Source organism: Chiloscyllium plagiosum, chromosome 5 (assembly GCF_004010195.1).
Source record: "Chiloscyllium plagiosum isolate BGI_BamShark_2017 chromosome 5, ASM401019v2, whole genome shotgun sequence".
Taxonomy (NCBI): domain Eukaryota; kingdom Metazoa; phylum Chordata; class Chondrichthyes; order Orectolobiformes; family Hemiscylliidae; genus Chiloscyllium; species Chiloscyllium plagiosum.
In genome coordinates this window covers 5,885,131-5,901,338 of record NC_057714.1, presented here as the reverse complement: position 1 = coordinate 5,901,338, position 16,208 = coordinate 5,885,131, and the positions used below count along the sequence as shown (strand labels likewise).

At 37.9% G+C, this 16,208-nt stretch overlaps 1 protein-coding gene across 1 annotated transcript in view; it reads left to right on the top strand.

The window, feature by feature from the left end:
* chn2 (chimerin 2) overlaps nucleotides 1-16,208 on the top strand; it is a 360,252-nt gene that overhangs the window by 219,382 nt on the left and 124,662 nt on the right. The window contains exons 3-5 of the mRNA XM_043689521.1: nucleotides 1,848-1,903; nucleotides 6,422-6,453; nucleotides 9,638-9,751. Of these exons, the coding sequence (XP_043545456.1) occupies nucleotides 1,848-1,903; nucleotides 6,422-6,453; nucleotides 9,638-9,751 (202 nt within the window). The remainder of the gene's footprint in view (nucleotides 1-1,847; nucleotides 1,904-6,421; nucleotides 6,454-9,637; nucleotides 9,752-16,208) is intronic.

The window sequence follows — 16,208 nt, the reverse complement described above, 5'->3', positions numbered from 1 at the left end:
CCCAGCACCGATCCTTGTGGCACTCCACTGGTCACAGGCCTCCAGTCTGAAAAACAAATCTCCAGCACCACCCTCTGACTTCTACCTTTGAGCCAGTTCTGTATCCAAATGGCTAGTTCTCCCTGTATTCCATGAGATCTAACCTTGCTAACCAGTCTCCCATGGGGAACCTTGTTGAACGCCTTACTGAAGTCCATATAGAATCACGTCTACTGCTCTGCCCTCATCAATCTTCTTTGTTACTTCTTCAAAAAACTCAATCAAGTTTGTGAGAAATGATTTTCCCATGCACAAAGCCATGTTGACTATCCCGAATCAGTCCTTGACTTTCCAAATACATGTACATTCTGTCCCTCAGGATTCCCTCCAACAACTTGCCCACCATCGAGGTCAGGCTCACCGGTCTATAGTTCCCTGGCTTGTCATTACCGCCCTTCTTAAACAGTCACACCACGTATGCCAACCTCCAGTCTTCCGGCACCTCACATGTGACTATCAGCAAGAGGCCAGCAATCACTTCCCTAGCTTCCCACAGAGGTCTCGGGTACACCTGATCAGGTCCTGGGGATTTATCCACTTTTAACCGTTTCAAGACATCCATCACTTCCTCCTCTGTAATCTGGACATTTTGCAAGATGTCACCATCTATTTCCCTACAGTCTATATCTTCCATATCCTTTTCCACAGTAAATACTGATGCAAAGTATTCATTTAGTATCTCCCCCATTTTCTGTGGCTCCTTGCTGATCTTTGAGGGGCCCTGTTCTCTTCTGAGTTACCCTTTTGTCCTTGATATATTTGTAAAAACCCTTTGAATTCTCCTTAATTCTATTTCCCAATGCTGTCTCTTGTCCCTGTTTTGCCCTCCTGATTTCCCTCTTAAGTATACTCCTACTTTCTTTATATTCTTCTAAGGATTCTCTCGATCTATCCTGTCTGTAGCTGACATATGCTTCCTTCTTTTTCTTAACCAAACCTCAATTTCTTTAGTCATCCAGCATTCCCTATACCTACCAGCCTTCCCTTTCACCCTGACAGGAATATACTTTCTCTGGAATCTTATCTCATTTCTGAAGGCTTCCCATTTTCCAGCTGTCTCTTTACCTGCGAACATCTGCCTCCAATCAGCTTTGGATAGTTCTTGCCTAATACCGTCAAAATTGGCCTTTCTCCAATTTAGAATTTCAACATTTAGATCTGGTCGATCCTTTTCCATCACTATTTTAAAACGAATAGAATTATGGTTGCTGGCCCCAAAGTGCTCCCCCACTGACACCTCAGTCACCTGCCCTGCCTTATTTCCCAAGAGTAGGTCAAGTTTTGCACCTTCTCTAGTCGGTACATCCACATACTGAATCAGAAAATTGTCTTGTACACACTTAATAAATTCCTCTCCATCCTTTGTTTTTTTTTTCCCCTGTGTAATCCCTATGCACAAAAATATCAGTGCTCCTTCAATTCTGACTTCTATTTTGACATTTCCGATTATAATTAGTCCACTGTCAGTGGTTATCGAAGGGTATAAAGTTGGATTCACTTGTGTATGTTATTCTAACTCAGTATAAATATGTAAATTGCATAATCTCAACAGGCAAATGACCATTGAGTGAAAGGGATGCTTGGAGTTGAGGAGAAAAGTTGTATTTAGGAAGGTTCAGATTTGATGTGCTATATGGCATCACTTTGCATGTGGCACTGAATTGTCTGGCTTGTAATCTGTGTAATTACAGAGTAAACATGTCCAATCACAAATTTGGGATTTAGGTATTTATTCTTGTAATGTGTTGAATATTATGTCTTGTAATGTCTTTAATGTGCTAATATTACTTTGTTATGTTTTTGGGCAGTGTATCAGTTACAGCAGGAAGCCCCACGTCCGAAGAGAATTATCTGTCCTCGAGAGGTCAGTTGGAAATTGGACTTGAATAATGTGACAACGTAGTTTGAGGTTTGAATAGCATGGGACGTTTTCATTGTAACTAATGATGGAGAAGGAATCCTGCAGCTTGTAGTGTGACCATCAGTATGGTGAAATGAAACATTACCTTGTCATGTGGCAAAGTTCACACCTGAAAATGATTTTCAGTATCAATGACAAAGTGAATTTAGTGTTGTAAACTAATAAATGCTTGACTTAACACTTCACTATTCATCCTTCAGAGTTTATAATAGTGTAAAATAGTTTCATAATTAATTTCCCCAAGAATTTGAAACTAGCATGATTCTCATTAGCTTCGGTATCATGTGGCAAGTTTGTTGAAAAAGTCACCTACTTGAAATATAACACCTTTTTGGCAAAATTTTCCACCTAAATTACTTTGTCAACTCAGTGCTGTGCTAATATTTAAATAACTCTTTTAATTTGTACTCTTCAGTTTCTTTGTGTTAATGATGTGGAATTGTACTGAATTACAATAGAATTCCTTCAGTAGTATAATGGTTTCTATATGCTTGAGTATTTCATCCATGTATTGAATGGATTAACAGGAATTTTGTAAAATTACAAAACAGAAAATAAAAATATTAACCAATTTTTATAGCAAATCATCTTCTGCTTCATCACTTTTAACAAGATCCTATTTATTAACAAGTATAACTGTTATCTTGTCATCAAGATCCTTGTCATCTTGACATTCAACTGAGTTACTTCAAATTTACAAGATTTTGCTGATGGCTAAGCTGTGAGTTTTCATGTATACATTTGCACAGCATATCATAGTGAAACATATTTGGAAGATTGAAATTGCGTAAATTTGCTTTTGTGCTTTTTTCACTAGCTCTGCTCCTTGGTTCATACTTCTATAAAATGAGTTTGTAGTTATTGTACTTCTAAATAATTATGATACAATAATGGATTTTTGCTGGCTTCTGAAAGTTGGATTTTTATTTTGATAAAATGTTCGACCGTTCTGTCTGGCTTGAATGAATATTTTTTTTGCTGGACCTTGCACTATTTTGCAGAGGGCTAACCTTTGCTTGCTAATAGTTTGCCAGATGTTCATTTGCTTGCAGTAACATACCACAAATAGAAAATCCTTTCGGCGGTTTCAGCAGAAGCATGTTTGGAACTCTATAACCTGTATTCTGTCTCATTTGCTCCTCACATACTTCCTTGTGAGCCACACTACGTCCCTCTTCACATTGAATTTAAAATCCTGATTTCCTTGTTCAAATCCCTCCATGATTTCAAGCCGTCCAACCTCTGTTATACCTTCTCCTTTCTTTCCTTCAATGCCATTTAAAATCCAACTCAAACCTTTACATGCTCCCTCCCTTCATCTTATCACTAATGGAAGAGTCTTCACTCACCATCAACATTACCTTTTTTTTTCATAAAGCTCAGTTTGAACACTCTCTCTTAACTATCCAACACCCAACCCCCTTCACACTCACCCCAGTCCCTCTGAATTATGCTTCCACTTTTAAAGGCCTAAATTTAACCAATCCTTTGTCACCTCTTCTAACTCCCACAACATTGCTTAATGTGCTAAGTTTTCTTTATCAACATGTTAGTCAGCAGAGGCTTTTCCCCAGGGTTGAAGTTCAATTACAAGGGTGCACAGGTTCAAGGTGTGAGGGGGAAAATTTAAGGTAGATGTGTAAGGAAAGTTTTTCACTCAGAGTGGTAGGAGCCTGGAGATGGTGGAAGTAGGCACATTGGTGACATTTATGAGGCATCTGGATGGTTACATGAATATGGAGCGAATAGAGGGATAGCGAGTGAATAAGGGCAGAAGGTTTCTTTTAGTTTAGTTGGGGCATGATGATTGGCCCAGGCAGGGAGGGCCTGTTCCTGTGCTGTACTTTGCTTTTGTGCTTCTGTTCAGCAGTGGGTGGTGCGTGTATGGAATGAGCTGTCAGAAGAAATGGTGGAGGCTAGTACAACAACACTTCAAAGGCATCTGGATGGGAACTTGAATAGGAAGGGTTTAGAGGGGTAAGGGTCAAATGTTGGCAAATGGGACTAGATAAACTTAAGATATCTGGTTGGCATGAAGAGTCTGTTTCTGTCCTGTATAATTCTATGATTATATAACCTCTTTTGTTTTTTCCATTTCCTCCTCTAGTTTTTTGGGGGGATATTTTTCTATATTAAATGCATCATATGTAAGCAAGTTGTTGTATGTAGAATTGAAAATACAGTAAAAAGAAAAGAAATTCCTAGTTTCATAGAATCATAGAGTCACACAGTATACAAGAGGCCCATAAAGTCTGAGCTGACAAAAACTACTCAAAATCTACACTAGTCCCACTTTCCAGCAGTTGGTTATGTCATTTCATGTCTGACAATGTGTTGCTGGAAAAGCGCAGCAGGTCAGGCAGGGCAGCATCCAAGGAGCAGGAGAATTCCTGATTCCTGCAGAAGGGCTCATGCCTGAAACGTCGATTCTCCTGCTCCTTGGATGCTGCCTGACCTGCTGTGCTTTTCCAGCAACACATTTTCAGCTCTGATCTCCAGCATCTGCAGTCCTCACTTTCTCCTATGTCATTTCATGTGCCCGTCTGAGTATTTTTAAAGGTTGTGAAGTTTTCCACCTCAACGACCTTTGTCAGTGAATTTCAGATCCTCACCACCTTCTGGATGAAGTCTCTTTTTAACTTCCTTTCTAAATCTCCTTCATTTTACCTTAAAATTATGCCCTCTTGTTATTGACCCATCAACTAAGGGGAACAGTTGTTTTCTAACCACCCTGTCCATGCCCACCATAAGTTTATATACTTCAATCAGATTCTCCCTCAGGCCTCTCTTCTTCAAAGAAAACAACCCAAGCCTATCCAGCTTCTCTTCACAGCTAAACTACTCCATCCTCTGCACAATCTTGGTGAATCTCCTCTGCACTCTCGCTAGTGTAATAACATCCTTTCTTTCATATATCAATTCATGTACCAGTGATTATAATCAAGTATCTCCCAGAACTGTGATTCAGATGGTGTAGAATATATCAATTTCTGTTGTTATCACGATAGTTACATTATTGTTTGAAATTGTTTGATAGAAATACCTATGGCAGTTGCCATCTAGTGGATTTTTCATAACATTACACTTGGACTTCCTACTGCAATGAATCCAGGGAGTGCTTCAAACTGATTTTCTAGCATTTATTTACATTCCTAGTTTCAAAACTTAGCAGTGACATTTGGTAACTCAACAGGAAAATGTATAATAAGATAGGTTAATTTTGTAGGAGAGATTGACCTCCCCAAGATTGTACAGTATAGAAATCCATGAAATTATTGATTAACCTTTTTATGAAATTTGAATAATATGAATGTAAAAGTGAATAGTTTTTCAACTAATCTTTATGAAGTTGAGCAGTAACAATGGTCATGCTGTGCTGGAAGTAATCGTCTGACACATTCAAATGTTCTTTCTAGTGTTGTGATAATGGCTATTTTCTATTCTGGATATATCATATGTTGAGGATCACGATTTAGATCTGCTTGTCATTGCTTTCTTTTCGAGCTTACTACCACCCCTCTTTCAACAAATTCAGAGATTAAGTATTTATGCATTTCATTTGCTGTTTGGGAGGTTTTTCCTGTGTATGAGTTGTATGCATTAGCACTTCAGGATATCCTAGGCGACTTGTTAAGATGATGCATATACATAAATGCAAATTCTTTCTTATTTTCGGAATCTAGTGATCTGGTAACATTTGGTTGGTAACAAAATTCATACCTGTAAATGTATTAATGTATGAGGTGAATCCTCAGCAATTCATTTAGCAAAATATATTTAAAGCAGAGCCATTTCGCAGAAATGTCGTATTCTCAAGTGGCCCAAAGTGCTTTGTACAGGTCAACAACAACTTGCATTAGTGTAGTGCATTTGAATATCATAAACTGACACAAGGTGCCTTACAAAAACAAAATTGTCAACAAGTCAAAGAAGGAGACATTGACACAAATAACTAAAAGCTTGGAGAAAGGGGTAGGGTAAGTTTCAAGTGTATCTGAAAGAAAAGGATCTTAAGCAAGGATTTCTAGAATGTTATGGCCTGCATCACACCCTGCATTTCACAGATGCAAAAGTGGGAATATAATTCCAGTTTGTCTGATTCCAAGACCAACTATCAGTCCAGGGCAGTATTAAAATTTGCTTGAAAACAAATTGTGGGTTCCTGCGTTTTACTAGCACTTAACTTGTGGTCGAAGTATATGTTGTACAATATCAGACATAAATGGATAAAGTAGGGCCATCTTCCATATTAGAGAATAAAATTAATATTTGAGGATTGCCATTTACAAGATGTGTATAATGTTTTTGACTTTGACGTACTTTTGTAAGCATACAGTATTTAAATTGTTTGAGAATATTTCTGGTAGGTTAGGTAGCAAATTCCTTACTTATCTTTCAGATCACTTGCTCTGCAAGGACTAATATATGTATACGTTGCTAACAATTTTCTTTGGTTTACAGGTTGAAAACAGGCCAAAGTACTATGGAAGAGAGTACGTAAATCATTTTAATTTTTGTTAATATTTTAGACTGTGTTTTGCAAATAACAGAGCAAGAAGAACTGTAGATCAGATTGTTGTTAGAAAAGCAGTTATGCTGAAGAGTAATGTATTTACATGGTTTATGCATGATTGTATTTTAGTTTCTAATGTATGGTGGCTTACAGTGGGATGATGATTTGAAATTTGCATTCTTTATCAATATTGTGACATATAAAGCAATCTTGTACCATGGCACACGAGAAATAATTTTGATACCACATTGCAGCAGAGTACATTTCTATATGGTAACACACAATAATGTCCTGATACCAGGGATGAATAAGACAAACAGTAATAAATTTGAATGTTCCCTTTAAGTTATATTTTAGCAAACGCAAGAATATCTTCAATTTTAGCTGTTACTTGACACAAGCAACATGTTTCTGAAGTACTGTTCTGAAGAATCACTTACGAATGCTGTTTAATTGTTATCACAAAAGAAATGAATTCTCTGGTTTTCTCCAAAATGGAAACCTATGCTTGTAAATTTCCTTGTGTTATCAAATTATTTAGAGAGAAAAGAACAATAATTTTCTTGTCACTGCTTTAATGAGTGCTTTAATAGCTACGGTCTTCTTTCAGTTCCTATCATTTTACTTCGGGTTGCTGATTGATCATCTGCCTCCAACTCCTTGTGTCAGTTATTCGTTCCACTTCCAATCCTGTTTGTCTTTCATCACTGCCACTTTCTATCTGCACTTGGGTCTTCCTGCTCTCCTTTCTGGCAGTTCAATATCCATCACTTGCCTCACCATTTTCCCATCCCTTTTGGCAATGAGTGACCACATGATTTCAGTTTTTTCCAGCTACTTCCTTCAATGTCCCCACAATCTTCACTGACCTTCTAAAGTAGTAATCCCTGATCTTGTCCTTTCTTATTTGTCCACATGTGCATTTTCATATTTACCTATCATTAGTAACCTTTATTCCTCTTTTCCTGAAGTTGCTCAAGTTTCTGGACTGTGTAACAAGACCATTCTCTCAATTGTTTTGTTGATTGTGCTTTTCAGTTTTAGCAATATTTTTCTGTTACAGAAAAGCCTCGGTGCACTTCTTTCAGTTACTCGGATGGAGCTAAACTACTCCTCAATTTCTGTTTCCACATTTCCATCCCCTGCCACCCATAGGTTCTGCCAGGGGTGTTCACTTACTTCCTTCAGCTAAGTATTATACTGACTTTTTTTTCTTCTTGGAGACCTGACTGTTTCCACTTCTTTAACAAATCTATCTTTTCTTTTTATCATTCTTTTTGTTTTCAATCTGCCATCAAGTTTATTTTTCCAGGTTCTTTTCTCCCTGGTAATATTTCTTTCACTTTTCATCGGTTTTGCTAATCAAACTTGTCACCAATCTTTTATGGTGCCCGTCATAACTTCAATTTCTCGTAACTATTTCTCCATCTGATTTCTCAATTCCCTCTTCCCTCTCCAACTGATGTTCTGGCCACATCTTGTCCATCACTGTTTTGTTTTCTTTGCAGCCAGTTCTGTCACCGAGACTCAATGCTGGTACATAACGACTGTAATGTGACTAAATTAATATGGCGAAATTATGTATAAATGGTGTGAATTTGTTGTTACAGTATGATGTTCAGTGACTGGCAACTTACCTTAAATACTATACTGTAACAATTAGCTAAGCACATTTAAATTTCTCCGAGAATTAAATTTGGAGTCACTAAATTGTCTGCTGGAAAGGCCTGTATAAGTATTAGATGATAGTTCAACTTCTCCCAGGCAAAGTTTCAAAGACAGTTAGCTTTGCCAAATAAAATGTGATAGCCAGTGACATTAATGCAAGCTTGAGATTGCTTTTCTTTCTTGTTCTTTTTTTTAAAAAGAAAATCCTGTCTTTTTTTCTTCCCATTCCAAAGCTTCTGCGTTTCAGATAAGTTACTTCTGTAGAGTAGGGATAATCCATAACTTCACCTGTCTACAGATCAGGCACTTGTGATGGTTAACGTTTTATTTATCACAGTTGTTTTCTTCTAGCCCAGTGAAATGTTTGCAAATGTTATTCTAGTTGATTGCTACAAATTAACTGGAGTACAGCTTCAGCTCCTTGATGCATGACTATTCATTTTTCTGTAGATTATGAATGAATGCTGAAAATTTGCTAACTCCATATTCAGGGTGGATTTATATGAATAAATAAAGTGCATCTGTATTTTTCAAGATTTCTGCATGGCATACTCTGCACTGTAACTTGGGGTCACACCACACCACTGTCCTTCAGCTGTTTTTATATAATTAACATTGAGGCTTGTAATTAGTTGATAGTAATTCAAGCTTGAAGGTTACCTTGTAGATTTTTATCACCCTGGATTATGCTACAAACTGTAATAATAGCCATTACTGAAATGCCACATTTTTAAATTTAATAAAATGTTTTTAGATCCCATTGTATATAGAGAGTAAGTTCAAATTGAATTATTTGAATAATATCATGATTGGAATTTGAGTATGTATTTATCAGATAATCATGCATCTTTTATATAATAATAATTAGTAAAAAATTTCAGTAGTCAGAGGCATGGTCTGTTGTATTCTCTAAATAGTTTTAATACCGAATGATTATTTATACAATTAATCATCAAAACAGGTAGCCGATCAGTATGGTTCCAACATGTGGATCTTAGATCAAATTGTCTTTATTGACCATGTTTTGCTGTACTGTTCTTTTGCTTTTCAACTATCAATAAAATTACGATTGGCAAAATTGATCGAAATGGGCAGATTTGTTAATTCTCAAGCAAGTGATATATTGTGGTTTGTCGCTTAATAAGATCAAGTTTGGATTTATTATAAAAAAAAGTTTTTGGAAAATAGTTCAAGGACTTTTGTTTCTATAGAAAACAACAATATTAATTCCAAATTTGTAAACAAAATTACAAAGTGAAATGGTTACATAGCTATCATGTTACTTGTGTTCTGTGATCTCATCTCGTGGGAGCCTGTGGTAAAATGACTCGGTTGTTCCATTACTGCTCTTTTTGGAAATTGTTTTGGAAGAGGGTTTTTTTTTTTGAGCAGAATGTCAAACCTGCCACAGTTAACATTTTTTATTTCCCCATCTATTTGTGGTACCTTAATTTCTTTGTCACTTTTGTGATTTTTGCAGTATTTTCTTTTCTTAGGTTCCATGGGATGATATCACGAGAGCAAGCTGATGAACTGCTTGGTGGTGTTGAGGGAGCTTATCTCATTAGGGAGAGCCAGCGTCAGCCTGGTAGCAACACATTGGCTCTGAGGTACATACCTGCTCCTGATGTCGATGAACTGAATAAATTATGTTGAACTTGCTTTTTTTTATTTAAGATGTAACAAACATTGACCCTCTTTTTATTTCTGGATTCATTGATCGAGAATAAGAAAAATAGAAATTTTAGATGATTCTCACTGTTGAGTTTTGATTCCTATAGGAGTCCAACTGTCTTGAGTTTTTGCTGTTTCATATCCTCCCTTTCCTGTGAATATTTCTATGAGTCTTCAAGTATCAGTCAGGTCACCTTGACTCAGCTCTTCTATGCAGCAAAAAGCACAAGATCACATGTAAAGCATGCTCTACAATTTAAAATGAGTTTCAGAATGCTCAAACCATTTATAGCTGTAGATTAGACTATGGCCTTAAGGTCTTGTTTTGCTTGCAAATTCAAATGGAGTACAGAAACATGACAGAATTATGGTATATGTCCAATTATGAGCCACTCTTCATAGAGTAATCATATTAGAATTGTGCATTAAGGCAACAGAACTTTCAACTTTACTCATCTGATGTTATTATTGCTACAAGATTTTGTTAGTTCTTGTATTCCACACAGCACACTGGATATATCTGTTAGGTCTGATTTCACTATGTTCAACCCAGTATCTGCATTAAGGAAATAAATTAATACATGGCTCTATTCCTAAAGTACAAATCCACTATGTAAAGTTTAAACTGAATTGAATAAATATGATCATGTGTGACATGGCATTAGGGCAAAATTATCATTAAAGTTTCCATTTTATTGTAAAAACCTAACTAGTTTGATGACAACTCCTACCTAGTCTACTTGTGATTCCATTCCACACTGACTGTCCCTGTCTGTTGAGGTGACCTTGTAAAACAGTCATTTGTTACTAGCAAATTATTAAAGGTATTGAGGAGGCCTGTTGTCAATTATAAATGTGTCACACAGGTGCAAGAGTCGTTCCTGTTGACTGTGGACTGGCTTTCTCAACAAACTTTGGAGACTTGTATCCAAATTGGTAGACCTCTTCCATTACTAGTCAAGCAATATAGTTTTATTCAGTTAGCCAGGTTGCTCCATGATTATTCGTGCGTATGTCCTGTCCAAGATATACTCAGTAGCAGCAGAGGCACAGGGTTAGACTGTATAGCAACCATGACCTTGGACATATACAACTTTAACCTCAGACCCCCAAGGAGCCTCTTAGCTGCAGGTATAAGAAATACCCTGCTGAATACCAACCATCGGTTCTCACTTATATTTTACGCCAACTAGTAAGGGAAGTTTGTTTTTGTTCGCAATATTTGTTCATTGGATGTCAGTGTCCCAGGCAAGGCCTTGTGTACTTCATCACACACCTGACATCCCTAGTGCCTTGCAGATCATGGAAATACTTGGAAAGTCAGAAAGTGAATTAATTGCTGCAGAGTACCCTGCCTCCGGTCTCCTCTTGTACCACAGTTAGGCTGGTTCAGTTGTTTTTCTGATAATTAGCAATTGCCAGAGAGTTGTTGAGGGGAGATTTGGTCCTGGCAGTGCTGATAAATATCAAAGGAAGTTTGTCAGACCCTCTGTTGGAGATAGTCATTATTTGGCGCCTGTGCAGCATGAATGTTAATTGCTACTTAGCTTGGATGTTGTCCTGGGTTTGCTTTGTTGAGAACAGACTGCTTCGTTATCTGAGATACTGTGAATGGAATTAGAAACTATAACATTAGAAATATCCCCACTTTTGAACTTAGAGAGGAGTGGAGGTAATTAATGAAGCAACTGAAGGTGGTTGAACCCAGGACACTATCCTGAGAAAGGAGAGCTCTGTGATGCAGTGGTGGCGTACTTGTTCCTGAGACAGGAGTCCCTGGTTCACATTGTACCCGCTCCAGGGGATGTAATAACATCTTCCAACAGATTGGTTGGAAATACCTACCCTGAGAAATTAAGGAGGCTTTCGTGATGCAGTGGCAATTTCCAAACTGTGGAGCAGGATGCCCAGGTTCAAGCCCCACTTGAATGAGAGGTGTGTATTAATACCTCTGAGCAGTTGATTAGAAAATAGCAATGCTGGGAAGCTGTTAAATAAGAATCCAGGCAGTGGAAAGACCTCCCCAATTCACATTGATTTCAGTTCTATCTGGGCTCCTTGATACTACACTTAATGAAATATTCCTTTGATATCAAAGGAAGTCACTCTCATCTCACCACTGCGATTTGCCTCAATTGTCTGTACTTGGGTAAAGTTATTAATGAGTCAAGAGTGTGGTGCTGGAAAAGCACAGCAGGTCAGGCAGCATCCGAGGAGCAGGAAAACCTGACCTGCTGTGCTTTTCCAGCACCACACTCTCAACTCTAATCTCTGCAGTCCTCACTTCTGCCTAAAGTTATAATAAGGTCTTCACAAAATGCAATGGAATACCTATGAACAGGTTATTGTTGATTAAATGTCACTCAATAGCATTGTCAACACACCTCACACCATTTTTATGTTAATTAAATGTAGACTAATGGAGCAGTAATTGGTTAGAGAATTTGTTCTGAACAGGGAATACCCGAGCAATTTTCCATATTGTTGAACGTTAGTTTAGCAGCTTTTCTGGAACAGCTTGGCTAGAGGCCTGGTTAGTTCTGAAGCATAAATCTTCACTACTGTCAGGATGATGTTCGAGTCCGTTGCCTTTGTATCTAGTCTGCTCAGCTTTTTGTTATATTATGGGGAGTGAATTATCTTAGTTGAAGATTGGCATTAGTAGTGGTGAGGACACCAGAGGGAGACTGAGATGAATCATCCACTCCACATTCTGGCACAAGATGGGTGCAAGTGTTTCAATCTTGTCTTTTACACACAGAGGCTGAGCACTAGCATTATTAAGTTTGTGGAGTTAAGTTTCCTTTATGTGTTAACTTGTCCTGTACTGTTCACAATTGGGCTGTCAGCAGTGTCAATCTTTCATCTGATCATTATTTGTGAGCGCATTCTGAATAGAGGACTTCAATACCTGCAGAAAGAACAGCTTGATTGTGTTATTGTGGATAAACTGGACACTTTCTTGATGCCTATCACTTTGCATAAATTAGATTAGATTAGATTAGATTAGATTAGATTAGATTACTTACAGTGTGGAAACAGGCCCTTCGGCCCAACAAGTCCACACCGACCCGCCGAAGCGCAACCCACCCATACCCCTACATTTACCCCTTTAACCTAACACTACGGGCAATTTAGCATGGTCAATTCACCTGACCTGCACATCTTTGTGACTGTGGGAGGAAACCGGAGCACCCGGAGGAAACCCACGCAGACACGGGGAGAATGTGCAAACTCCACACAGTCAGTCGCCTGAGTCGGGAATTGAACCCGGGTCTCTGGCGCTGTGAGGCAGCAGTGCTAACCACTGTGCCACCGTGCCGGTATTAGTGGTCTTCTGCTCACAAACTACCTGTTGCCGACCGAGCTGGGAATTAATATACTTAATAAAGTAACGTCTTCTGAAAACAAAATTTTTTTTTCGCAGTGAAAGCCTCTTTACTCAGGTAATGTGTCTTGCCTGCCATGCTCATTGGAATGGACTGAGAAGAGATTTACCAACCTAGAAGTGGGCATCCATGAAACCTGTCCCTGAGTAACAGCAGAATTGCACACCAACACAATTTGTAACCACATTTCATGATTTATTCCTCAATTCACCATCACCATCAAGTTGAAAGATCAGTAGGGAGGGCATAAATACCAGAACTAGTCAGGCACAATTTAGCAAATCTATAATGCAAGGCTTTAACTGGAGTTTAGCAATTCCACAATTAGTAAATCAAGGCATTTAAACTGTAATAAGTACCTCAAAGTTTATGCGTTGCTAGACTAAATGTACCTAGCTTTCTAAGCTTGTCCGAGTAATTACAACTGTAAGTAGGAATCATGTTTGTGGCCCTCTTTAGTAAAGCCTCTGTCATCCAATAACAGCAATAACTCAGTTAACTTAAAATGTCCCAAGACACTCGACTGTGCGTTAGAAAATGGAATCTAATCCCTAAAACACAGGGACTAGCATTGGGTGATCTCCAGTTTTCAGAGGGTGGAATGTGATTCTGGAGTGTAGTTCAGCCAGGATTTTGTTCAAACAACCAAATGTAGAGGTTAAAAATACATGAATGAGCAGTTCAGCAGCCAGTGGGCTGAGATGTGTGAAATTGGGTGTTTGTATGAGTTAGTAGTGTTAGAGATTATGAATATAGAAGCTTACCTTGTTTTATATATGACACAAAGAATGCAAACAGGTGTTTTTTGCCAGGAAGAGGGAGGGAGTCAGCAGCTAGGGAATAGAGTTTGAATTGAGGACTAAAATAATGGCTTCAGTCCTTGCACTATTTAAATTGAAAATATTTCTGTTCATTCGGTACCAAATGTCATTTAAGCAGCCTGATACACGCCATGGCGATATCATCAGATGAGAGGACCAAAGTTGAATAGTGCTTTGAATGGGGTCCAGCCAAAATATAATTACCTACTATTTGCAAACAGAGAGTCGATAGCGAATGTATGGTTTAAACTGAGTAGGGCTTATAGAACAGAGTGATAACAGTACCGAAGGAAAAGGGAGGTTGCAAACAGAAGACAGAGGGCAGTGGAGCTCCAGCAGAGAGTGACTGCCTTAGTGAAAGAAATAGATAAAGGAAGCTATTAAAACATAACAATACCCTTTTCCTCCACTGAGCTTGAAAGTTCATCTCCATAAGATGGAAATGATTATGATAAACTGGACTTCCGTGCTAGAGGCCTGAGGAAAGGATTAAACAAACACATTACTGACTGAGAACCATATTGTTGGACAATCAGGATGACAGCAGGACTGCAAACGCTTCTCAGTGGGGAGAACATCTCAGTTTAATGATGTGAGTGAGATTGTTTTGGCAAGGATAGTTCCATACACACCAGTAATGCTGTTCAGCTAATGCACACCACATTGTATATTATTCACTTTCAGAATAGCATGAGAATAGGAGTTGATCATCCAGCCCCTCAAGCCTCAACCACCATTCAGTAAGATCATGGCCGATCTGGCCCAGGCTCAACTCTTCTTCTGTGCCACCTCCTCTTAATCCTCCACTCCCCAACATTTCAAAAAATGTCTATCTACTTCTCTTCAATTACCTTCAGTGACGTAACCTCCACAGAATTCCAGACATTCAGAACTCTCTGGGAGAAGAATTTCCTTTATGTTTCAGTTTTAAATGAGTGTCACATTCTATAATATGTTCCCTAGTTCACGATATCCCTTCTAGGAAATAACTTCTCAACAAGCCCCTCAGAATTTTGTCATGACACGGAATAAACCCTCCTGCTTAATTTAAACCAACAACACAGAAAAGATATATCCCGTATAGTAATCTGTGAAAATTTGAGAAGCTAAGAACTATTCAAAGTAGAAATTAACAATTTTATTTCTTAAAATATAACAGAGAATAATTGACTAACAATTATTTACAACTCCTCCCTTTAACCTATCTTTTACCTTCCCTTCTATAATACTAGTCCGATAAAACCTCCCAATTAAGATTTACCAAAAATTCAAGTTTTCAAAACCAGCCAGCTGTCAAATCTTCTGTTTTGATCTTCCTGTGTCATCTTTTCTTCTTCTTGGGCATTATGCTTCACAGGTCACGGATCGATAAAGGTACCTTTACGAGAGCTATTCTCCGGGCAGTCTGCAGATGTCACTGGCTTGCCAGTTCTCCTCCCAACTGTTCAATTTTCCCCGGTCTTATATCTCCAAAGCATCGGATTGTGTCATTGGCTTTTAAGATTGTCATTATACTCAATTCAAACTTGACTGGAATTTGGTATTTTTCGGGGTATGATTTAAACTGATTGGCCTAATTCAAATCTGTTTTGTTGTTTCCAGGCAATCATCTAATCTAGCTTTTGACCAAGTGTTACATTGTTACCTTATTCAGAATACTTGGTGCTTTGTCAGGTAGTTCTGCTAGCTTTTAACTCTCTTAAAGGTACCATATACCCACATCTTCAAAACAATTTTGTTTCAATAAGATTACCCCTCATTATCCTAATCTCTAATGAATAAAGGTCTGACCTGTTTAGTTTGATATATGTCTTGTTAAGTTAACCTTTCCAATCAGTCATTCAGCCGAGTGAATCTCTTTTGAACCGACTGAATGTTAAAACAGCAATTTTTTAAAATACAGAGACGATCTTGGTTTTCAGTTAATGATCTTTAGACTATTTGGTTATGAACATTTCTGTGATTATTTTTAGATGACTCTTATTATTTATTCAGTTCGACCCCACACAAAAAAGTCATGATATTGTTGAAAGTTTAGTATGGTGCTTTAAATACAAATAATGGGTAGTGGAAGTGATATCAAGAAATTATAGCTCGTGTTCTTTTTTACATTTATCCAATATATTATTTACATTGTAGTAAGTGCATTCAGCAAAGGTTGTGTAAGCAAGATTTTACAGGTG